Genomic DNA, 25,437 nt, shown 5'->3' with positions numbered 1-25,437 from the left:
ATAAATGTTTATATTACATATTATACATTTTTTATTTACTTGCCCTTTGCATTGACATATATAGTAAATTCTTAAATCTTCACGAGGACATAAATGATTCAGTTTAAATACAAAAAAGTCAAAGTCAGAAACAAATTAATTAAAAACTGTGTAATCTTCCACATCTGGAAATCTCCAAATCATTCATAGTAAAAGTAAAAGTACTGTATGTGACACAGATGCACACAAACAAACTCTCTGTAACAGGAATGCAGCTGATCCTGATAGAATCATTTGGATTAGTGTGTGTGTGTGTGTGTGTGTGTGTATGTGTGTGTTAAAAAATACATTGCAGACATACTTGATGAGTGATGACACACATGAATGATAGTACAGTAATAGAGTTTAGCACGTGTGCATGCTGATCTCATGATGAGCGAACGAAACCTTTTATGAACAAATCATAATTCATCAGTAACTTCTGTACTAAAATGCATCCAGAATTAACAAAAAATGCAGGAACTGAAACCACACATGCGAAAAGAACTCTTATAGACATGTTACATTTTATAAATAACTTATACATGAAAATTAATGCTATTTAGTGCTCTGAAATATATTTTCCTCTTCAAAATAAAAATCGCTTAATTAAGAATCAAGCGGTGTTATTCCTCAGAGCGGTTTAATATACAGTACATGACTGACCTCGTGGTGAAGGTGTGTCCTAAGCGTGAGGAATTGTGGGTAGGGGAGTTCGTCGCACTGGTGGTCAAATCTTCCACAGATTTCTCATCAACGTTTCCATTGTCAGAGCTATCCATGTCATATCTGTAAAAACACAGTAAGCGTCTGTCTTATGATTGCATGTTAATTAAACAGCACAGCAACTATTTTCAACACTTATAATAATAAGAAATGTTTCTTGAGCAGCAGATAAGCATATTAGAATGATTTATGAAGATCATGTGACACTGAAGACTGGACGAATGATGCTGAAAATCACAGAAATAAATGACTTTTTATTCAAATATACAAATAGACAACAGATATTTTATATTAGTGTTTTTATTGTATTTTATTGTAAATACAGGCTTGGTGAGCATATTCTTTTTAAAACATCAAAAAGCAGTTTGTCCGCCATGCAGTGTTGCTTTGCTCTGTACAGTTTGTTTGTGGCTCAGACTAGAGAATATAATAGCAGTGTTAGATAACTCTCATCAGAGGGCTGGTTTCAGGCATTGAATGGTCAGAACACGTTCTCTTCCCAGACGCCTTGTCACATTAAGAATTTAGGTTCCTCTATTGTGTCTTGGACAGTGTGTGTGTGTATGTGTGTGTGTGTGTGTGTGTGTGTGTGTGTGTGTGTGTGTGTGTGTGTACATACGTGACTGCACGTTGAACAAAAGAGAGGTAGTCCACTAGCATATCTAAACCTTTGTTTTCTTCATTTAGAAACTCTTCAGCCCACCTGAGGACAGACAGAGAGAACAATACAATGAAGAATAAAAGGAGCACAAGTAAAATAAAATATGAGTGACAGATTAATTACTGAATATTTCAGAAACCTGCTTTTACATTTTCAGAAAATGTCCTCACCTTCAGCCCATGATCCAAGATGCAAATGAGTTTTTCCTTATGGGAACAGCTTTGGAGAACTTTACATCACTTACTCAGCAATGGATCCTCTGCAGTGAATGGGTGCCGTCAGAGTCCAAACAGCTGATAAAAACACACCACTCCAGCCCATCAGTTAACATCTTGTGAAGCAAAAAGCTGCATGTTTTTTTTTAATTTAAAATGTATTACTTGTGGATTATTGTGATGTTTTAGCATTTTATTTTTTGGACTTTCATTCTGACGGCACCCATTAACTGCTGAAGATCCATTTGTGAGCAAGTGATGCATTATTTCTCCAAATCTGTTCTGATGAAGAAACAAACTCATCTTGGATGGCCTGAGGGTGAATACATTTTCAGTTCATTTTAATTTTCAATTGAACTCTTCCTTTAACATGTGAAACTTTAAGCTTAAAAAAGTGGTAAAAGAGTATCTATTCATTTATAATGTAATCAGACCAGTAACATGCCTAGTCAGTGACACTGCATGTCATGTGACGACTCTTACCCGATGTGATTGGTCCGCAAAGAGATTTCCAGCTCTCTCAGTACTTGTGTGGATTCTTGGACTCTCCTCTTAAACTACAAATCACACACATATCATTTTACTAATTAAAATGATTTGCATATTTTAGTTCGATTGATTATAACTGGACGCTGTCTATATCTCACTCTCAGATTTATTTCTGTACCTTTCTGCCTCCTCCCTGCTCTAATACACTCTTAAGTTTCTGAATGTACGCTGATGGAGGATTCTTCACCTGAAAGCGCTCCTGAGGAGAGAAACAAGGAGTTGTATTCACATGTCTGCATCAAGTTCAATTTCAATTCACTCATCCAAACATGTTCCACCCTGATGATCATTATTGTTACTGTACCTTTAATACTTTGATTGTAAATGACTCCTGCTTCCTAACTGATTAGTGAATATTTCTTTAATTATTCATTTATTTATGGTCATATGGTAATGACGTCATATTTGTGACATCAAAACCATTATTATGTCTTAACCATTTAGTTCCAATGAATCCTCTGGGTGCACTTGAAAGGAAGTTTTTAGTTTTTATAGAGCAAGGACAATTGTGTTTTCATTATATGTCCCCATAAAAGGCGTATTAATATGTTGTTTGGGTAAAGACTGCTTTATGCTAAATCAATGAATGAGTGAGTGTAAAAAGTGAACGCTGTTATGCTTTTGCTCTGAACTCACCTGGTCACAAACTAACTCCCATTTCTTCTCATTGTCATACTGACAGAGCAGCTTCACTTTATCAGCTGGAAGATTCATGGAATTCTACAATCACAGAGCAAGAGACAAATCATAAACCTTTTTGTAAGTCTGAATTCATTTATATTAATTCTACAGAGCCATTAGCTCTATTTTACCAGAGCTAATGAGGCAAACTCTTAAACTATAAGTCGCAACTGAGTATAAGTCACATCAGTCCAAAAATACGTCACGATGAGGAAAAACACATGTATAAGTCGCACTGGACTATAAGTCCCATTTATTTAGAACCAAGAACCAAGAGTAAACATTACCGTCTACAGCCGCAAGAGGGCGCTCTATAATGCTCAGTGTAGACTACAGGAGCAATGAGCAGCATAGAGCGCCCTCTCGCGGCTGTAGACGGTAATGTTTTCACTTAGTTCGTTTCTCTTGGTTCATGTCAAATTAATTTTGATAGATAAGTCGCACCTGACTATAAGTCACAGGACCAGCCAAACTGTGAAAAAAAATGCGGCTTATAGTCCGGAAAATACGGTGTGTGTGTGTGTGTGTGTATATATATATATATATATATATATATAATTTATTATTTATTTATTTTTTTTACAGGACCTTTGGGTTCAGCAAAGAACTTTATTGAGAACCATTTTTCAGGGTCGAGTTTTTTTAGAGAGTAAAAATTATATTTTATCAAACACTACCTTTCAATAGTTTGGGGTTGGTAATATTCTTTCATGTTTTTGAATATTGTGAAATATTGTTACAATTTCAAATAGCTGATACTTAACTTTATTTTAAATAACTTTAGAACAGTAGTATGTTCTTCAGATCAGCAAATCAATTTCTGGGAGCCAGTCGCACCAGTACATAAATGGTTTGCTAATTATACACATAATAAAACGTTACTTATAGAACTTCAAAAATATCTCTTTTGTTTTTAAGAATTAGTTGATGGTGCTTTCTACTTTTCACAAACTTATACTTGGCGGATGATAACAAGAGTTAAAAAACCATTGAATTAGAATGGAGGAAAAAAAGAAGCAACTACCTGCCAACCAGCCACAGCACCTAAACATCTCAGTGGCATGTTTTGCACATCTCACGTGTTCTTCACATCAAGTTGTAATTTGTTCCCAGACTATTGCAGTGTTTAAATGCAGAGTTACTGAGGCACCAGTCACATATTGCACTTGTTTGCAGATGGTCACATATAAACTGATGAGTAAACTGTGTCTTATGAGCCAGATTACGAGCAGCAGACAGATCACATGTGTTATAAGGTATGCTGACTCTAAGAATGCCCTTTCTGCAGATTAGTGCTGTGTGAATGTCCTGTTGCTAGGACAGTCTCTTAAATTATTTATGAACGGCATGGGCATTTTCATTTGCACGCACACACACACACACACACACACACACACACTGTTATGGCCCTACAGAATTACTTCATCAGTGACTCATTGGACAGTGAGCATCAGATGATACCAAACAAACACACACACACACACACGCAGAGTGTGTGCAAGCTGCGTGTAAATCCCCTAAAATGTATATACAGTAATATACAGTAAACACAGTTATATTGTAAAATAATATTTCAACTTAAAATAGCTTTATACATTTTTTTTAAGTAATTTATTTCTGTGATGCGCAGCTGTATTTTCAGCATCATTCCTCCAGTCTTCAGTGTCACATGATCTTCAGAAATCATGATAATATGCTGCTCAACAAACATTTCTTGTTATTATCAATGTTAAGTGTGGATATATTTTTCAGGATTCTCTGATGCATAGAAAGTTCAAAAGAATAGCATTTGAAATCGCAATCTTTTGTAACAAAGATATCACTTTTCATCAATTTAATGCTTCATAAAAGTATCTATTTCAGGTGTTTTAATCAGTCTCCAGAAAGTCTCACACATTTTGAGTTCATTCATGATCATTCATGGTTATGTGCTCAAGTGGTCTGTTCAAATCTCTAACTATGTGCGATATTAAACAAACGCCGCTGATTAAATCATTTTCTTTCTGATGAGGAACGTCCTGGGCAGGTTTAGCTATTGCCTTGGAGGCTTTTTGAGAAATGTAATTCTCATAAGAATACCAAAACTCTGTGTCTATGTATTTCCGCATGGCGTACTGGCCTGAAGGGTTTTCAATTGAAAAATGTTTTTACTTTCTACACACAAGCATGCTTCTGTTCTTCTTAAACATCAAATGTGATAGCATAGAAATGTATGTAAAAAAAAATGCTGCTCTTCTGACCTTTCTATTAATCAGAGAAACCTGAATCATCCGTTTCCATAAAAATATGAAGCAGCACAACTGTTTTCAACATTGATAATAACCAGAAATGTTTCTTGAGCAGCATATCATCATATAAGAATGTTTTGTGAAGGATCATTGACATTGAAGACTGGAGTAATGATGCTGAAAATACAGCTGCGCATCTCAAGAATAAATTATTTTTTAAAATATATTCAGCTACAAAACAGTTATTTTACCACGCAATAATATTTCACAATTTTACTGGTTTTACTGTATTTCTAATCAAATAAATGCAGCCTTGGTGAGCAGAAGATATTTATATCTTACTGAAATATATCTTACTGACTATTGAGGGGTAGTGTATGTGGCATGTAAAAGTTACATCCAGAACATTATGTTTGACTCATTGCCGTCATTTCATTTTTGCGCATATTGAATTACAGTTCTTCGCTAAGATGCATTTTAGCATGTCACTGTGTCCTAATTTGCAAAACAGGTCAATGGGAGAAAAAAAGTCGCAAGCTGCAGGAATATTGCTTTAGGGCAAACACACACACACACACAGACACACACACACACACACATACACACACACACACACACACACACACACACACACACACACACACACACACACACACACACACACACAGACACACACACACACATACTCTCTCTCTCTCTCTCTCTCAAACAGTGTCTCTTTATGAAATGTCAGCAGTGCAGATACATTCATTGGTTATTGTCATGTATGTATGTTAATTTAGATCTCATAGTTTCTTATGTCTTTATAATAGTTGAGCTTTTCTATCTGTGAAATGAGGACAATGCGGTTGGAAAAAAAATAGAAGCAAGGACAAAACACTTCCAGCTCTTCAGCCATCACTGACTAATTTATATTTCTCTCCTTTCTGAATTAGCTTGTCCTTTCCTTGTCCTTTTTTACATGTTCTTTCCCTGAAAACAGTTAAACAATTTTCAAAGTCAGCTAACAAAACTTCATCACATATTATTCTGAATCCTGGAGTACTCAAATACTTATATGTGAGTATGTACAGATAATAATGCATCAGTGAACAATGCAGCATACAGTATTGTTCAAAATAATAGCAGTACAATGTGACTAACCAGAATAATCAAGGTTTTTCGTATATTTTTTTATTGCTACGTGGCAAACAAGTTACCAGTAGGTTCAGTAGATTCTCAGAAAACAAATGAGACCCAGCATTCATGATATGCACGCTCTTAAGGCTGTGCAATTGGGCAATTAGTTGAATTAGTTGAAAGGGGTGTGTTCAAAAAAATAGCAGTGTGGCATTCAATCACTGAGGTCATCAATTTTGTGAAGAAACAGGTGTGAATCAGGTGGCCCCTATTTAAGGATGAAGCCAACACTTGTTGAACATGCATTTGAAAGCTGAGGAAATGGGTCGTTCAAGACATTGTTCAGAAGAACAGCGTACTTTGATTAAAAAGTTGATTAGAGAGGGGAAAACCTATAAAGAGGTGCAAAAAATGATCGGCTGTTCAGCTAAAATGATCTCCAATGCCTTAAAATGGAGAGCAAAACCAGAGAGACGTGGAAGAAAACGGAAGACAACCATCAAAATGGATAGAAGAATAACCAGAATGGCAAAGGCTCAGCCAATGATCACCTCCAGGATGATCAAAGACAGTCTGGAGTTACCTGTAAGTACTGTGACAGTTAGAAGACGTCTGTGTGAAGCTAATCTATTTTCAAGAATCCCCCGCAAAGTCCCTCTGTTAAAAAAAAGGCATGTGCAGAAGAGGTTACAATTTGCCAAAGAACACTTCAATTGGCCTAAAGAGAAATGGAGGAACATTTTGTGGACTGATGAGAGTAAAATTGTTCTTTTTGGGTCCAAGGGCCACAGGCAGTTTGTGAGACGACCCCCAAACTCTGAATTCAAGCCACAGTACACAGTGAAGACAGTGAAGCATGGAGGTGCAAGCATCATGATATGGGCATGTTTCTCCTACTATGGTGTTGGGCCTATTTATCGCATACCAGGGATCATGGATCAGTTTGCATATGTTAAAATACTTGAAGAGGTCATGTTGCCCTATGCTGAAGAGGACATGCCCTTGAAATGGTTGTTTCAACAAGACAATGACCCAAAACACACTAGTAAACGGGCAAAGTCTTGGTTCCAAACCAACAAAATTAATGTTATGGAGTGGCCAGCCCAATCTCCAGACCTTAATCCAATTGAGAACTTGTGGGGTGATATCAAAAATGCTGTTTCTGAAGCAAAACCAAGAAATGTGAATGAATTGTGGAATGTTGTTAAAGAATCATGGAGTGGAATAACAGCTGAGAGGTGCCACAAGTTGGTTGACTCCATGCCACACAGATGTCAAGCAGTTTTAAAAAACTGTGGTCATACAACTAAATATTAGTTTAGTGATTCACAGGATTGCTAAATCCCAGAAAAAAAAAATGTTTGTACAAAATAGTTTTGAGTTTGTACAGTCAAAGGTAGACACTGCTATTTTTTTGAACACACCCCTTTCAACTAATTGCCCAATTGCACAGCCTTAAGAGCGTGCATATCATGAATGCTGGGTCTTGTTTGTTTTCTGACAATCTACTGAACCTACTGGTAACTTGTTTGCCACGTAGCAATAAAAAATATACTAAAAACCTTGATTATTCTGGTTAGTCACATTGTACTGCTATTATTTTGAACAAAACTGTATAATGTGGTACACATGCACATTCAGATCTGTCATTTTACTTTACCTTCAGCAGAATTATATTAGAAGATTATGTTTTCTGCGTACCATATTTGCATTAGTTTTTTGCATATTTGTACGCCGAATTAGGTACTTTTTATAATCACCTCAAGGATTTTGTAATAAAATTTTTTATGAGAGTTACAACAACTTCTCTTCCTATAGCGAGACATAAAATTTTGTCACAGCACCATGGACACGCCCTTTAAAAAAAACTCTAACATTGCAAAGACATTTAGATTAGACTGAGCAAAATAAAATGTTGATATCATTACATTTCTTGGAGTTGTTCGTTACAGCTTAAAACATGTCACTTCCTGTTGCCAGCAGGTGGCGCTATGACTAGAATTACTGAATATTGGCATGTAGATCTGTTAAGGGCAGACGTCTTATCTAACATGTGAAGTTTGAGGCAGATTGGACATTGTATGTCTGAGTTACAGCAACTTCCTTTTTCATGGCGAAACATCAAAAGTTGTCAGTCCGCCATGGACACGCCCTTTATCGAAACCTCAAGATCTTTGCAATTTAACATCGCAAAGGCCTTTAGATTACACTGACCAAGTTTGGTGTTGATCTGAATAAATCTCTAGGGATGTTCGTTAAAGTACAACCACTGAAAATGACAAAAACAACACAAATTTCCCTGTTGGGATCCAAATTTCGTGCCAAGAGTATTTTTTGTCGGCATTGGTGTGTTGTACCAATTTTGGATTCTGTACCAATTTTTGTACATATAAATGAAATGTAGTTTGAGGCGCACTCCTTTGAAAGTGGATAGGTGGCGCTATCGAGCCATTTTGCCACACCTAATGGAATATTGGCCTTCAGATGTGTTCAGGCCAGAATTCTTATCAAACTTGTGAAGTTTGGTCAAGGTCAGACATTTTATGCCTGAGTAACAACAACTTTTATTCCCATGGCGAGATGTTAAACTTCGTCACGGCGCCATGGACACACCCCTCAACGAAAACTCAAGATCTTCACAACTAAACATCACACAGGCCTTTAGATCAGACTGACCACAAAAAAGACACTGATGTCATAAAAGTTATAGGAGTAGTTTGACGCAGTGTAAAATATGTCACTTCCTGTTGCCAATAGGTGGCGCTATGACTATAACTAAATATGGGAATGTCAATCTGTTCAGGTCAGGAGTCTTTTTAAACGTGAAGTTTGGGGCAGATTATACATTGTATGTCTGAGTTATAGCAATTTCCTTTTGCCCTGCCGCCACGGACAAGCCCTTCAACGAAAACTCAAGATCTCCGCAATTTAACATCGCAAAGGCCTTTAGATTGGGCATACAACATTTGGTGTTGATCTGAAAAAATCTTTCATGTTCGTTAAAATACAACGGCTAAAAATGGCAAAAATTAAACAAAATCTGCAAAGAAAATGAAAGATAACTGACTTCCTGTTGGCTTTAGAATTTTGTTCCAAGAGACTTTTTTGTAGGTATTGGTGTGTTACATGTGTGTGCCGATTTTCATACATGTACGTATATAAACGAGGCAGTTCGGAGGTGTGCAAAGTTTCTTGACTTTTTGAGTATGTTTAGGCCCTCAAAAATCAGATTCATTGGGGAGAAGAATAATAAGAAGAAACAGAGCAATTCCAATAGGGTCCTCGCACCATCGGTGCTCTGGCCCTAATAATTACTAACATTTTAAATATAATTAAAAATGAAAAAGGAAAATATAAAAATAAATCTATAATAGTCTCTGAATAATAATAAAATAACACTGCTCATCGTAAATAACATGCAGATGATACAGGTATATAAATCACATAAAAACATGCCTAATTTCCTTTTGATAATTAGCCACATACAAAATATCAATAACTAAAAAGGCAATTTGTATAATTACAGGCTTGTTGTTTTTGCACTCCTCCTCTAGGCATGGCAATGTAGAAAGCATCAGCTTGAGTGTTTTAAAGGCCAAAAAACATGCATGTGAACAAAGACAGAATTGTTATTTTGATATACATAAATCCAGCCTAACAAAGAAAAGAAGGCAGAATTCTCTGTAAATGTGTATTTGCATGAATTCTCTTGTGTGTATATGCCCACTTGATTATTGTTTATCCAGTGTTTGAGTTAATAATTCTCATAACTTTTACTTTTACCAAATAAGCTCACATGTAATTGCACTGAATCTTTGTGTTGTAATATTTACATTTTGTACCTGACTAGGTGTGCTTGAGTGATTGCTCTTTTAATTGTGTGTTTTATAACAAACATGCTGCTGGTGCTGCGTGCATTATTTGCATTCTATTTCCATCATGCAAACAGCATGCCACAAACTCTCTCTTTCTTCGTAGGCATTGTAGATGGTTTCTGGATAAAATGAGTTTGATGGAGGCCTGCATGTGACTTTAATACTTGTTCTTAGATTAGATTAGGCCTTTCACAGCTGTATGATGAGAAGTGTGGAGTGCTTATCTGATTTAGGAACAACATCAAGGATATTGGCAGAGTAAATTAATTAAGATGGAATACATTACAGCTGACTTTACTAACACACACTGATATGTAGGTTATTCCAGGTCTTAACAATAACCGGCCAGCCATATGGATAAATTTAAAGAAATTGTTCACCCAGTAATGAAATTTAGCTGAAAATGTAGTCACCTTCAGGCCATCCAAGATGTAGATGAGTTTGTATTTTCTTCAAAACAGATTTGGAGAAATGTATCAATGCATCACTTGTTCACAATGGATGCTCTGCAGTGAATGGGTGCCGTCAGAATGAGGGTCCAAACAGCTGATAAAAACATCACAATAATCCACAAAGTAATCACACCACTCCAGTCCATCAGTTAACATCTTGTGAAGAGAAAAGCTGCATGTTTGTTAGAAACAAATCTATCATTAAGACGTTTTAACTTTAAACCGCCACTTCTTGCAATAATACAAGTCCGTAATCCATTGAAAAAGTCCATCCTTTGTTGTCTTCTAACATAAAAAGCCATAAACATATTTGTCTAGATCTATTTTGGACTGTTTTTGGATGAAAACTGTGGTTGATCTTTGCATATTTCTCTCCTGATTCAGACATGGCAACTTTTTCACTGCAGGAAGCGTTATGGATTATGGACTTGTATTTTTGTCGGAAGCAGTGGCATGTATTGTTTCATACAAACGCCCAGCTTTTTACTTCACAATATGTTAATTGAAGGACTGGAGTGGTGTGGATCGCTTGTGGATCATTGTGATGTTTTTACCAGCTGTTTGGACTCTCGTTCTGACGGCACCCATTCACTGCAGAGGACTCTGAGGGAGTGATGTTAAGCTAAATTTCTCCAAATCTGTTCCAATGAATAAACAAACTCATCTACTTTTTTTGTAGTTTGACAGACCTTGATTACCATTTTTGTTCGTTGGATGTAAAGAACGAAAGTCATACCAGTTTGAAATGTTGTAACAGTGAATAAATGACAGAACTGTAATCTTTGGATTAACTACCCAAGTAAACAAGAATTAAGCAGCCCGAAACTCCCAAACTGTACACTCAAAATAAATGAGATGTAGACGATACAAGTAGATAAAGCACATGAAATGCACCTAATGACACATTAAAGTCTCCCAGCTGCACAGTTACAGTCTCACTTCTGCATAACACTCATACTCGAAGAGATTGTACAGATTCCACAAACACGAATGAATGCAATTACCTCACATTCCATCACATTCTACAGCCTAACATGGTACAACTAGTTGTATTATGCCATTCAAACAGGCTGTGCTGTTTCAATTTCAAGTCATATGAGTTTCCATTTGATAATAACCTTTGCTGTTGAACCCAAAGAGATGCACATCATGGTGCATTTGCTGTTAAAGCATTGGCACATGTCATTTTAAAGCTGAACCGGCCTTTTTTTAGTCTATGAAATTATGGGATTTTGTCATGTACATACCAACACAATGTTGAACCTCTCCTCTAATTCCTCCTCAGGAGGTAGGGGCAGTTTAGGGGCCGGTGGCTGTTTCTGCCCATAAGTGCTGAGGGGCTGTTTGACGTCCCGTCCGGGTGACATCTCCAGACTTCCAGCTGCATTCCCCATGGCTGTATACTGAGTTACACGCAGAGGTACACATATACAGACCAAATAGAATTAGTCTCACTCAATGAAGTTCTACAACTGATTCTAAACACTCCAAAATATGTTCTTGTTTAGTCCCAGTGTAGCAGCTCCAACGGTGGGACTTTTTGAAAACACTGATCAAATCGCGTTTGAATTTTACAGAATTTGGTTCTGTTAAAAAGTCCATAAAAGATTGTGTTTTTTACATAGTTGCTGACATATTCAGGTTCTTCCAAGTCTTCTGATGGGCTCAACCTATAACATATGTATACAGAAACAAAAATGATGCCAGTAGGCAATGCTGTTGTCTATTCTGATGTCTTTTGGTCGTCTTCTGGTCTCTCCGACATCTCTCTGCTCCATCCTGGAGTGAGTCGTTCAGGTAGGGAGGAGAGGAGTGAATGATATGAGAGAGGAGGCAGGGACTGGGAAGCTTCTGGGTCCTAGTGCTGGATCTCTAGACTCTCGTCAGTGTGTGTGTGTGTGTGTGTGTGTTTGTGTCTTATGTGATAACCTGATACTGACTCAGATGTCCACCTACAACCAGAGTCTCATGTTACTCATTGGTGTTTGTTACTATGATGCTAAAGACAAGTAAATAACACCACACACACTCTTACTGAATGACTTCTGACTTTTGCAAACAGTTGTAACTGTGAATCTACGTATAGTGCCACATATAAGAGCTCATTTTAAAATAAATAAAAAATTTACATACATTTTTTTTTACATATATATAATTATATATATATATAATAATTATATATAATATAATTATAATATAATAAGAATAATTTGGGTTTGGGGTTGATAAGATTTTTTTTTTTTTTCGATTTTTGAAATAATAAGTCTCTTACGTGCAACAAAACAATAATATTATGAAATACGATCACAAATTCAAATAACTTCTTTCTATTTGAATTTATTTGAATATATTTAAATGTAATTCCTGTGATGTGCAGCTGAATTTTCAGCATCATTATTCCAGTCTTCAGTGTCACACGATTCAGAAATCATTGCGATATGCAGATTTTAGTATGTAATGTCAGTTTTGGTCAATTTGATATGTCTTTGCTTAATTAAAATATAATTTTCTTAAGATATCTTTACTGAGTCCAAACTTTTTAAATGTGTCATATTTTTATATATATATATTTTATTTGTATAAATTATTAAAAAAAATGTTACAACAGATTTACTAGAATGTGCACAATAATTGTATCCCTGCAGTGTTCATTTGCAATGCAAATGGTAGCCCATAGTAACCATAATAGAGATACAGCAGTTTCTTTACACTGCATATGAGGATTTGTACTAAGTATGTTCTCAAAGTCAAAAGTTAAAACGTTACACAGTAGCCCCTGCAAATTAGCGGTCCCTTAAAACATTAAAATAGTACTGAGCATTTGCGCCACCTACTGGTTCTCCAGCAGATTTGAACAGCAGATTCACAGGCTGAAAATGAATTTATGGATCCATTTTTTTGTGTGTGCGTGATGATTGACATCATGCACAAATGTTTTTAGTGAAGTTAAATGGGAAGGTGATATTCTCGGGCTGTTTCTGTTTAAGCCGTTGAATCAAAGTTCTGCAGACACAATCACAAGCTCACAATCATGACCCCACACCCCGTTTTTATAGCATCAAATAACTAGTTAAAAGCAAACTTGTTAAGAAAAACGAACACTTCCGTATACATCTGCATGATAAGAACTACTTAAAAATGAGGCAAACAATCTTTGGAAAACATTTATTTGAAGTGTAATTTGATTATTTAGAGGGCGGGGTTTATGCTCCTCCTGCACACTTGGTTCAGACAAAAAAATGTTTACAGGAAGTTCATTCCAGAACATATGGCTTTCATCAGATGGACAGAAGAAAAATTTGGTGAATGGTGGCTTGTCAGCTGGGATTGTAAAAAAAAAAAAAACATTCCAAGGAAAAGTTTGAGTCAGAGCTGCACGACTCCAAGCTAGAACCTACACGGAGAGAACTTTCTAAGAACTTTGCAAGAAATTATAAAAGTAATATTCTGTTTAAAAAGCCAGGGATCATATTTCCGTTTGAAGAGATACCAAAGGTCAGTTTTATCTTTTATATAGTTCTTGATTTGTTTTTTAATTTCTTGTAGTCGTAATTGTGCAATTTATTTTCTATTGGGAAAAAATACAAACAGGCTTTTATATATGGTCCAATATATAAAACGTATTCATATTGCTAAATTATTATTATTTTAGATTTTTATCATCTTATTGTCTTTTTTTATGTTTTCTCTCGGATTATTAATTTCTGTTTGTAATGGCGATATATCATTTTATTTTTTTAAATCTCAATATTTTTTTTTGATGGCTGTTATTTGAAATGGCTTAAAGAGTTGTTGTTGTTGTTTTTTTCAGTCAGAGGCACCATTTTTTATCTATATTTATTAAACCAAACAGTCTTTTTTGATAAGCAGAAAATGTTTAATTTAAGAATATTGTAAGAAAAATCTGGTTTTGCATCTAACATATTCTCCACAATAAATTGAGAATAATATTTAAGTATTTATGCACATGGACCAGTATGTATTGCTAAAAGATTATAATACATTGAAAACTTTGGTGATTTCAGTTTTATTTTTGAATGATTCATGCAAACATTTTTTTTAACTAGTTTTTTTAACTTAATGATGAGCTTTTCATTGAATTGCAGAAAAACAGCTATAAAACATCTGCAGGATACCAACACTGAGCTCTTTGTCTTCTACCATGAGTTCTGTGGGCATTTTCTCATTGAAAGCCTGTGATGGCAGTAGTGAAAAAATAGTAATAAATGTCGGTGGGGTTAAATATGAGACCCACACAAGCACCCTAATGGCCCTTCCAGGGTCCCGTCTTGCCAATCTGGTGGACACTAACAAGCCTCCCTCAGAGCTATTTTTTGATCGCAACCCTGAAGTCTTCGGCCATGTGCTGCAGTACTACAGGAGCGGGAAGCTGCACTGCCCCACCAACTTTTGCGGGCTACTGCTGGAGGAGGAGTTTGCTTTCTGGGGTGTTAGTGGCACAGATGTGGAGCCCTGCTGCTGGGCGACATTTCGACAGAACAAAGATACTGTAGAGGCTTTGGCTCAGATTGAACCTTCAGTGATGGAGAAAGAGGAGGGACCAGGTCAAAACCACCAATCCAGAAACTCCAGAGCTTGGATGCAGAAGATATGGGCTCTCTTTGACAATCCATATTCATCCTTCACTGCCAAAGTAAGTGAGTTCAGGGTTGTGCAATTCGCTCAGAATTTTTGTTTTTTTTGTCTTAATTTTACATTACACTAACAACGCTGGTCAAGCTAGCATTCAAAGACTGTTGTGACAAATGTGGCTTTAGTACTTGTAGTTAGTTATACCTCAATTAAAATTTTAAAAATGGCATTCTCAGTGCATGATGCACAACCCTAAAATGAATGGTGCTTGCTATTGCTGTTTTCCAAATGGTTGGTTCCTTACTCATTCTCTGTGTTTCTGTTTCTCCAGGTCATTGCGATCATATCTCTGTTCTTCATCCTGCTCTCTTTCACCGCATTCTCTCTGCAAACAGAACCCAATAGATATCTTTCCCCCTTTTACATTTTACAGACAGGCAACTCAACTGGAAAGTGTATGGGGACCCTTCTTGTAGATTCTCTGGACGTGGTGGAGTTAGTGTGTTCGGTGTGGTTTGTGTTTGAGTTTGTGATGCGTGTAGTCAGCTGTCCAAGCAAACCACGCTTCTTCATGAACGTTATGAACATCGTCGACCTGCTGGCCCTGTTCCCGTGGTTCTCGCGGTGCTGCACCAGTATGTACTGCTGGAAGGCGATGAGCTTTCTGCATGTAATGCGATGCATACGTGTCTTTCGCATCTTCAAGCTGATGCAGCATGTGTTTGGCGTGAGAGTGCTCAACCACGCACTTCGCGCCAGTGCAACATCTCTCTACACGCTGCCTCTTGTGTTCTTAATCTGCACGCTCATCTTTGGTACCATGTATTTTTTCGCAGAATTTGAAAATGAAAATGCGTACTTCACTAGCATTTCCTCTTGTTTTTGGTGGGCAGTGGTCACTCTGACCACGGTGGGTTATGGAGACGTGTTTCCTATATCAGGTCCAGGGAAGTTGGTAGGCTCTCTCTGTGCAATGGTTGGGGTTCTGCTCATCATCCTGCCTCTACCCATAATCATCAACAACTTCATCAAGTTCAGCTCCCTGCTCAAGACAAAGTACTCAATGCCCAGAAAGAAGGGGAAGCATATTGTAGATACAGCCCCCTCATCCTCTGCTTAGAGCTGCTAAAACTAAAATAAAAACAGCAGGTATCAAGGAAACAATCAAGTTATATTCTAGGCCTATGATATATGTGACCCTAGAACACCAAACCAGTTTTAAGTTGCTGGGATATATTTTTATCAATAGAATAAAAAATAAATAAAAAATTCTGCTTTATCAGACAGAAATCTGTGGGCCCAGTTGTCCTTTAGGATTAGTAACTGAAAACAAAAATGCGTGAAAGATTTGATCCAGGTGCAGATATTTGGATGAATGCATTTTCAATGAGAATCTGACATTTTGGCACCACATTTGAACGGTTGTTTTTTATACTCTAGACTTGTTTGTATTTGAATATGTATCTTTCATACAAGATCTGTTGCAGTTTATACCTTGTTGGTGTTTTTGCATGTGTACACTAAATTGTATTGTGTGTTTGTGCTTTTATTAAATCCATTTCAACTTTTTTTCTACTTAGTTATATTTTTATATAGATTTTAATGATGTAGTCACAAACAACTTCATCACAAATGTCTTGAATACAGCTGAAAGCAAAAAAAAAAAAAATCAGCCTTGTCCAAATACCCACACTTGCAATCTTTTTTGTGTCAAACTTTTCATTACCTGATGGAACACACTTAGCATTGTAAAAATGCAAGAGTTTACATAGATTTATTAAAATTTTAAATATATTATATTACTAGAATGTGCAAAATAATTGTATCCCTGCAGTGTTCATTTGCAATGCAAATGGTAGCCCATAGTAACCATAATAGAGATACAGCAGTTCCTTTACACTGCATACTGTATGAGGATTTGTACTATGTTCTCAAAGTTAAAAGTTACACAGTACTGTAGCCCCTGCAAATTAGCGGTCGCTTAAAACATTAAAATAGTACTGAGCAGTTGCGCCACCTACTGGTTCTCCAGCAGATTTGAACAGCAGATTCACAGGCTGAAAATGAATTTATGGATCCATTTTTTTGTGTGTGCGTATCATACACAAATGTTTTTTAGTGAAGTTAAATGTGAAGGTGATATTCCCGAGCTGTTTATGTTTAAGCCGTTGAATCAAAGTTCTGTAGACCCAATCACAAGCTCACAATCATGACCCCACAACCCGTTTCCCTTTCATAGGTCACTTCGATGCTGCGGTGACGTCACAACTATGGGAACACCTTTGGTGTGAAGAATCTCTGAAGCCCTATACCATCCCGCCAATCCTATTGGCCTCGCCATTTCGCTCAGATTTCATTCCTTCAGGGACGCGAATCATCTGTGCCCTAAGAATCATCTACGCTCTAGGGTGGAAGTATTTTCCGATGTCGCCCTCGAGTCTAACCCCCGTCATGTCACCTCTGCGACTGTCGAGGCAACGCACGAGGCGATAGCTTGGGGTGACACGTGCGACATGGATTTCGTGGACAGCGCAGCACTGGAATATTCTCCACATCGCTCGCTCTCCCCTACCCTGCTGCAGAGTAAAAGTTATATTGAGCCTGTCGTCTTCTATAATGAGGATTTACAGCCCACACCGGAGGCATGTGGCGCCATTTCCTTCGGTTGTGGACGCTATGATGACGACGTTTTATCCACCACGGCCTCGGGGTCTGAGGACCTCGCTGCCGACACTAGCCCTCTCCCTCCTAGCGGACAGGAGAGGCGTGTTTCCCCCTCCTACAGCGAGCTGTTGGAGTTGTTTTCTCGAGCGTTGGGTAAATTGGGGCTGGACTGGGAGGTTGAGAAGGCTGAGGCCCAACCTTCCTCTAAGCTGGACGACCATTTTTTAACTAGTCGGACACCTACACAGCCCCGAAAGCCTTTACCTTTTTTCCCAGACCTCCACCAGGAGGTTTCGAGGTCCTGAAAACAGCCGTTTTCGGCACGGATCACGAATGCTGCGGCTGCGGATTTCGCCACCGTTTCCGATATGGCGAACCATGGCTATACAACGATGCCTCCGGTGGAAGAGGCTTTCGCCGAACACCTCGCGCCTAATTCGTCCGCGGCATGGAAGTCTCACCCCCTTCTTCTTTCTAAGGCGTGTCGAGTCACGTCTAGCCTAGTGGGGAAATCCTACATGGCTGCTGGCCAGGCGGCTGCTTCGCTCCACTCTATGGCGGTCCTTCAGGCCTACCAAGCGGAGCTATTGAAGGAACTTGACGAAGGGGAGGGTATCACACCAGAGGCAGTAAAAGAATTGCGAAGAACAACGGATTTGGTGATACGTGCTACCAAACATACTGCTCGAGCAGTGGGCCGTTCCATGGCCGGTTTGATTTCGGTTGAGCACCAACTCTGGCTTGATCTGACCGACATCAAGGAAAAGGACAAATCTTTCCTCATGGATGCCCCTGTTTCCAAGGATGGTTGTCACTTCGGTAGTGGAAAAGTTCAGGGCAGCGAAACAGCAATCAGCCGCTTTCCGCCAGCTGATTCCCCGCAGACCCAGGGAGGTTGAACGCCGGCAAGCGCCCGTGCGTTTTTCGCTCAACCTCCTCTCACCGCCAGCGAGCAGCCTCTCGGGAGGAGCCTTCACCTATGGCGCCCCCTCGCAAGGATTGGGGCCCTAAGGTTTTTACACCGGCTGTGGAAGATTTTTATTAGTAAGATTTTAATCAATCAAGAATAATCAATGTGAATCAAGCCATTTTTGTTGCTAGTTGTTTTTCCATTATAATCCTATAGGTAAAGAGAGAAAGTTGCCTACACCCTGGAATGTACAAAACTGAGGAAAAACATATGGCCAGAAACGGCCTTTCGTTATACAAAAACAAGTAGGGGCCCTCCTCCCTAGGGAGGGATCAAAATTGCAAGCATAAGGAAAAGTTTGACTATTTGGAAACGCCCTGTATAGGGTATATAATGAGATGCAACCTAGCATTTCGGGAGAACTCCTTGCAACGAGCTCTCGACTTTGTTTTGCTTAAAATAAAGTCTTTTCTTCTGAGAGAAAAATCCCTGACTGAGTTCGATTCTTTGGAGAACCGGCAAAATACACCACAGATTTGGCGACCACGAAGGGACTGGAAAGGAGCAGAGTGGACGACTGCTTTTGAGCTGACTGATGAGCAACACACACACAGTGGTGGCCACCATAGAATAAGGTAAGCATTTTTGCTTATATAATTAGTGTGTGTTGTTGACTGGTCAGCTCTGAGTGGTAAGGACACTTAAAATCTGCTCTTCCAAATTTAGAAAAATAATATGATATCTAAATTGAAAAAGGGGTTTTACTCCAGAAGAAATAACTGCATGCACATATTTGGGTTATTAATAGGAAGGCCTTGGAAGGCAACCTCGATTTAAGACAAATATGGTGTAGGCAGAAAGACATGGCATGCTGTGTGTCTGTGTTTATCGGATAGCTGGGCCTAGGTAGGACAGTGATAAACGGATAAGCAGATTAAGGAATCGCGAGGAAAAGTCCCACGGATACCGCTTTGAGAATGTATAAGTGAAATTCTCGAAGGACAGAATAGGTGGGCCCTTAAGGAGCTCTAGGTGAGCTGTGTTTTGTTGTGTGGATGTATTTGTGTCCGGACGAATGAATGTGTGAACAAATAAATTCTGTGTTGGGTGGGTAAAAGTTGCGCACCATTCTTGGACCGTCACTTCAGGGTGGCTGGGTGGAGTTGGACGCAACTAGTATCCACTTGAGAGGGATGAATGTATGATGAGCCTTGATAATAAAAGGACAATTAATGTGTGATTATCCCTTAAATAAAGGGAAAAAGTATGCAAGAATAAGCACTCTGGCTCAATAAAGAGTGCAGAAAGTGTGAATGAGGTTAGGAAAATAGCATCAATAAAGTTTGAACCAAGATCTATAATAGATTTTTGCATTTAGGATGTCTGGGGCAAAGGGGAGAAAATTTTCTGAGCCCAGTGTAGTGGGAGTGAGAACAAAGGAGGACGTTTCCACAGTAAAGTTGTATTACATGGGTGGAGCAAGAGGTGCTCTCCCCTCCTGGACCATCACTTGGGAGTGATTAGGTTACAGAGACGGGGGTGGCTGGTGTTGAGAAAGGAATGCAGGAGCCCTAAAACAATAAAGTCAACTGTATGAAGGTTGTTTTAGAGAAAAATAAATACAAATGTTCCAAGAAATGGACTAATATAGGGATGGCAGAAATGGTGGAATATAGAAATAATAATAAATTAATTAAAATAAGATATGCATGTATTATTTAATAACTTGTCTGAATAGATTAATTTAAAATATGTACGTGCTTAAAACTTTATATCTAATATGTGAAGACATCTAAAATTTGTATCTTGTTATCCCTGGGACACAGTATGAAAGTTAATCCATTACAGAGTTTCAGAGATTGGGCTTATGTAAATGTAAAAAATTAAAGAAATAACTTGTGCAATGTGGAATGAAAGCAAGATCGGGTGACCAAGTCAATAGACATTTGGATTCAAAAGCATATAGGCATTTTACAATAGGAAGGAAACTAGTTGCTTAAAGAATTAAATTTTATTATTTTATTTACAATAATAGGAATTATTTTATGTTGGTTAGGAAACATTAATTCACAAATACCAGATTATTCTGAATCATGTATGCAAATATAGAAGAAAAATTATGATTGAAGTCTTTATTTTACCATATGCATGTCTGACTGTTATAAAAGGAAGGTTTATTTTGTTTTATTGCAGTATATTTAGATAATAAAGGTAGCTGATTTCTGCATTTTGCAAAGAAGAAAAAATGCTTGCTATTTTCCTGCAATGAAGAACTTGCTTTACTAACATAGAATAAGAGAACTGCTGTTTTCAACCAGATGATTTAGTTTTTATTAAGGGACCACTGAAAGAAGAGGTTGAAAAGTGAAAATTAGAAAAAGAGCTGACTGCTCAGACACAATTTGGTTAGAAGTTACATAGGTACATTTGATTAATGCAGTCTCTGAGTGTTAAACTTTCAGATGATTTCTGGAACAGTGCCTTGACAAAGGAAAGCAATGAAATGGAGTCTGTCGAGGAATGGCAAAGCAGCAAACACAGCTGCAGAGAGAAGAAGAGGGAGGGGCTGATGGATGTTCCCCTCCCCTCCTGAAAGAGAAGAACACTTTTCAGCATGGAGAAAGACTGAATCAAAGCAGGAAAAGGTGAATCTTTCACTTGAGACTTTTCCTGAGGGTGAAAAGAACATTATGAAACGCAAAACTCTGGCAGAAAGCAACCAGAAGCCAGACTGAGAAGAATCAGAGAAACAACGGAGACCGTACACCACAACATCAGGTCTTTGAGTGCCATCACAGACTGATGACCCAGTACAACAGCCCAGGCTGATGGTGTAACCAGAAGGACTTCCATCCCTTCTGTGCACAGGTGCTGCATATTCAATGAACACTATAGAGACTGCTTCAAATGTTAATTATTTCATTTAATTATTTTATTTACTATGTTTTAATCTTGATTATTCACTGGTCTCACAGCATTTCCTTAAATTCTGTGTTTTAACTAACTTTCTCAATCTGCTTTTCAATAGGTACCAGTCCAGCCTCATGTCTTAAAGAAAAAATAATAACTTTGACAGACAGAAGTGAGTACTTGACTCACCAATCAGATAAACATGGAGCTGGATTTGGCATAGTAAGGCTGTTTCCTTAAACAACTAGGGGAAAGTGCATAACTAAATACTTGACAACAATGCTGAGCTCTTTGGGAAAGAAGAGAATAAATAAATAAAATGAAAAAGGGTATCCTGATGAACAATAGGAAAAATATATATGGTTGAAAAAATAGAAATATTGGTCACTCCATTTTGTTTTAAGGTAATTTTCTAAGGTAAAACTGAATAAAATAATATTGAATAAAAAATTATTCCAGAGATCCAAAATCATGTAATCACATATACTGTCAACACTGGGGATAACAAAATGGAAATGTAGATGGTCATGGATCCAAGATTTACAGAGATCTCCAATCCTCTTCTCAGAGTCGCTCATGAGCAATAACAAAAAAGTATTTGACTAAACTTTAAATTAGACAAACACATGACATTTGAGAAATGATAATTGGCTCTCTCAAATGCCCAATGCCTGGGCCTAATATTCTAAACAAATTAATCTATGAGATTTTGAAAAAGGAAGAAAAGAAAGAAAACAAAAGTTTTTGGCAAAAAAAAAAAAAAAAAAAAAAAAAATGGGGGAGTGAAAGTGTGTGAAAAAGTATGAATGATGGTGTTGTATGGCATGAAAGAGAGTGTCTGACGAGACACTGAGACAATTCAATCAATTTGCCCAAACAGCTGTATACAAATTTGATTGTGGGCCCACAGGGCAAACTTATGCCTAGTAAAATAATGACCATGGATGTATTTGGTTAAGTTTCCTGGTCAGTACCAAGGTCTTTGTTGTGGCAGAAATAAAAACAGTGCCACACATGCGCAGCGTATAACATGGGAAGGCAGGGCAAAGCAAGCTTGCTCTGTCCACCCCACATCTAACTTCCTTTTCAGCATATCATGATGGAGCTGATTGTGTCAAAAGGATGAAATATTATCTTTCTGACTGTTAAAATAAATGCAGTGGGTTGAGTGTTTTCCAGGTCAAAAGGCCTATGCTACCGAGCAAGATAGACCTAGATAAATTATCCAGTGATATAGTGGAACTCAGTTTTCAAAACAAAGAGATAACTAAATAAGCAAATTGTTGAGAATAAAATTGTAAGGAATTAAAAAAAAAAAAAAAAAAATAGAAAAGACAGCACTGAATTTGTGAAAACTCAAAAAGGGGCCAAGACAGCCCTCAACCCACATTACATTTCCACAGGTCACACCAAGAAGGACGACTGGCAAGATGAACAAATTAGCATGCTTGATAACACTAACAAAAAACTCTGAAGTTTTCCATTTACAGGTGACAGCAGTTCTAGTAAGACCAAGGAATGCTTCGCTCCATCAAAGAGAACCAGTGAGGGTGCAGAAATGATCTCAAGAGAGCCTTGCATTAATCAGCAAAACGGTTACAGAGTGACACCTGAGTTCACATCTCTAACCTTAAAATACGCCAACCAGCTTCAACAACTCCACACAGCATGAAGTGAGGGATGAAGGGCGTGCTAGTAACGACCCACCCTTGCCAACGAGGGAAAGACCATTGCAACGACTCGCAAAGAGTCTCCCTGGTGAAGATGGAATGAGACGTGATGGGACTGCTACTGAGATCAAAATACTTGGGTGCAGATATGAGCCAACAAATAGGAAAGAAAAAATGGAAAGAGAATCTTAAGTAATGGTAGATGAAGAATTGGAAGGTTATGAGAAGGGAAATATGGATGTAGGAAGATTTGAAGGGAAAATAGAGCAATTGGATGCAACAAATAGAATGAAAAGAGCAAAATAGAAAAGCTCAAGATTTGTGAATTGAAGAAGGAAAAGTATGTGTTATGTTTGGGGAAAATGCTGTATTTATAGAAGAGAGCATTTAATGAAGAACTGATCAAATTGAAAAGGCTAAGAATGGTAGATAAAGAAAATGTTGGAAAAGATAATAAAATGTAAGACTGGTTTGATTTACAGTTAGGAGCATGTGGAGCATAGTTTATAATTAAATAGGGAAAGTTTTTAGGAATGGCATTAATGACAGGATATTTACTATTTTACTGTATACTTCCTATATTGAGGTCACTAGTCAAAGCCACAGTTAAGCAAATTAAATTCAAAGATATCAAAATAATGGGAAATTGATACATAAGGTATCTAAGCTGAAGTTCAACTCTTATAATCTTGTGATATTCAATGTGTGATGTGATTTGTATTTGTATGTGTATGTATTTTTACGCCTTTTATACAAAACTGTGATAACCAGGCAAATGCTGAACCAATTGCACATTCATGCTTTTAACAATGTCTACTATTAAAGAGGGGTTAGGGAGACTGGATCTTTTACTCACTCCATGTCAAATTAGGAGAGAGATGTTTGGTCCAGTAATCCCTCAGAGTGGAATTTCATAATCTAGTCACTGGTGATAATACAATGTGACTTATTTAGTCACTAGGTAGTGTAAATAATATGACTGGATTATGGAGTAGCACTCTGGAAAAAAATAATCAAATGTGAGACTTATTAAGTCTCAAAGGGGAGAATATGTGGAAGATTTTTATTAGTAAGATTTTAATCAATCAAGAATAATCAATGTGAATCAAGCCATTTTTGTTGCTAGTTGTTTTTCCATTATAATCCTATAGGTAAAGAGAGAAAGTTGCCTACACCCTGGAATGTACAAAACTGAGGAAAAACATATGGCCAGAAACGGCCTTTCGTTATACAAAAACAAGTAGGGGCCCTCCTCCCTAGGGAGGGATCAAAATTGCAAGCATAAGGAAAAGTTTGACTATTTGGAAACGCCCTGTATAGGGTATATAATGAGATGCAACCTAGCATTTCGGGAGAACTCCTTGCAACGAGCTCTCGACTTTGTTTTGCTTAAAATAAAGTCTTTTCTTCTGAGAGAAAAATCCCTGACTGAGTTCGATTCTTTGGAGAACCGGCAAAATACACCACACGGCTCACCAGCATCAGCGCAAAAGATTAAACCTGAATTCGACGGCAAATTCCTCTCGTTCTCGGGCACCGAATAGCAGCTCCTGATATTCTCGCTGCTTGCCAGGGACTGTGCCCTCCACTAGAGAGCGCTGTTGGACTGCTTTCGCGCATCAGACACTCTCATTGCAGTCCCCATGCTCAAACATTGACTGTCTCACCGCAAACAGCGCCTCGAGCAGCATTGGATCGAGCTGTAATGCCAAACGTTCCCTCAGACACTCTGCGCAATCCTGCTTTCAGAATTCGAGGGGCGATTCAGGGGTCCTGCACAGACGATCCGTTTATGACGGCTCGCACAGCCGCCGCTTTTTCGATAGCGGCAGAGCCCAATGTTCAATCTGTTGGCCTAATTCCTGCTGTGGACACGTTTCAGGATTATACACAACGGGATGCAATGGCTCTTATGCATACACTTCCCCTGTGTACGAATGCCGCAGGCTTTTCCTACCCGGACGTTTTAACGTGTATGACAGCGTTGCAGGAAGCGAAGCTTTCTCTCCCACGCGCTCAGTCGATTGCACCATGCCTGCTGCACTTCAAAGCGAGTCGGACAGTGACATCGAGATTGTGCCTCAGACTTTTAGGTCTAATGGCAGCGGCATTCCCCGTAATTCGTCTGGGATTACTTCACATGCGCCCTTTTCAGTGGTGAAACCT

General features: G+C 38.0%; 2 protein-coding genes across 5 annotated transcripts in view; one reads left to right on the top strand and one right to left on the bottom strand.

Moving 5' to 3' along the window:
* The window catches only part of LOC127945920 (formin-like protein 1), an 84,483-nt gene that overhangs the window by 21,663 nt on the left and 37,383 nt on the right, over positions 1 to 25,437 (bottom strand). For all 4 annotated transcript variants that reach the window (XM_052542109.1, XM_052542112.1, XM_052542111.1 and 1 more), the window contains exons 2-7: positions 11,772 to 11,927; positions 2,806 to 2,889; positions 2,288 to 2,368; positions 2,104 to 2,177; positions 1,364 to 1,447; positions 685 to 807 (exon numbers count right to left, since the gene is read on the bottom strand). In XM_052542109.1, the coding sequence (XP_052398069.1) occupies positions 685 to 807; positions 1,364 to 1,447; positions 2,104 to 2,177; positions 2,288 to 2,368; positions 2,806 to 2,889; positions 11,772 to 11,918 (593 nt within the window). In that variant the 5' untranslated portion in view covers positions 11,919 to 11,927. The remainder of the gene's footprint in view (positions 1 to 684; positions 808 to 1,363; positions 1,448 to 2,103; positions 2,178 to 2,287; positions 2,369 to 2,805; positions 2,890 to 11,771; positions 11,928 to 25,437) is intronic.
* LOC127945939 (potassium voltage-gated channel subfamily C member 1-like) lies at positions 13,704 to 16,686 on the top strand. The gene is made up of 3 exons (XM_052542147.1): positions 13,704 to 14,019; positions 14,631 to 15,178; positions 15,449 to 16,686. Exons 2-3 carry the CDS (start codon positions 14,687 to 14,689, stop codon positions 16,235 to 16,237), a joined length of 1,281 nt encoding a protein of 426 aa, XP_052398107.1. The 5' UTR covers positions 13,704 to 14,019; positions 14,631 to 14,686; the 3' UTR covers positions 16,238 to 16,686.

Source organism: Carassius gibelio, chromosome A24 (genome assembly GCF_023724105.1).
Source record: "Carassius gibelio isolate Cgi1373 ecotype wild population from Czech Republic chromosome A24, carGib1.2-hapl.c, whole genome shotgun sequence".
NCBI lineage: Eukaryota > Metazoa > Chordata > Actinopteri > Cypriniformes > Cyprinidae > Carassius > Carassius gibelio.
This window is presented reverse-complemented; position numbering and strand designations above follow the sequence as displayed.

Coding starts and splice junctions, on each gene's coding strand:
- LOC127945939 (XM_052542147.1), top strand. CDS start 14,687: ATGAGTTCTGTGGGCATTTTCTCATTGAAAGCCTGTGATGGCAGTAGT. Junction 15,179..15,448: donor ATTCATCCTTCACTGCCAAA/GTAAGTGAGTTC, acceptor CTGTTTCTCCAG/GTCATTGCGATCATATCTCT.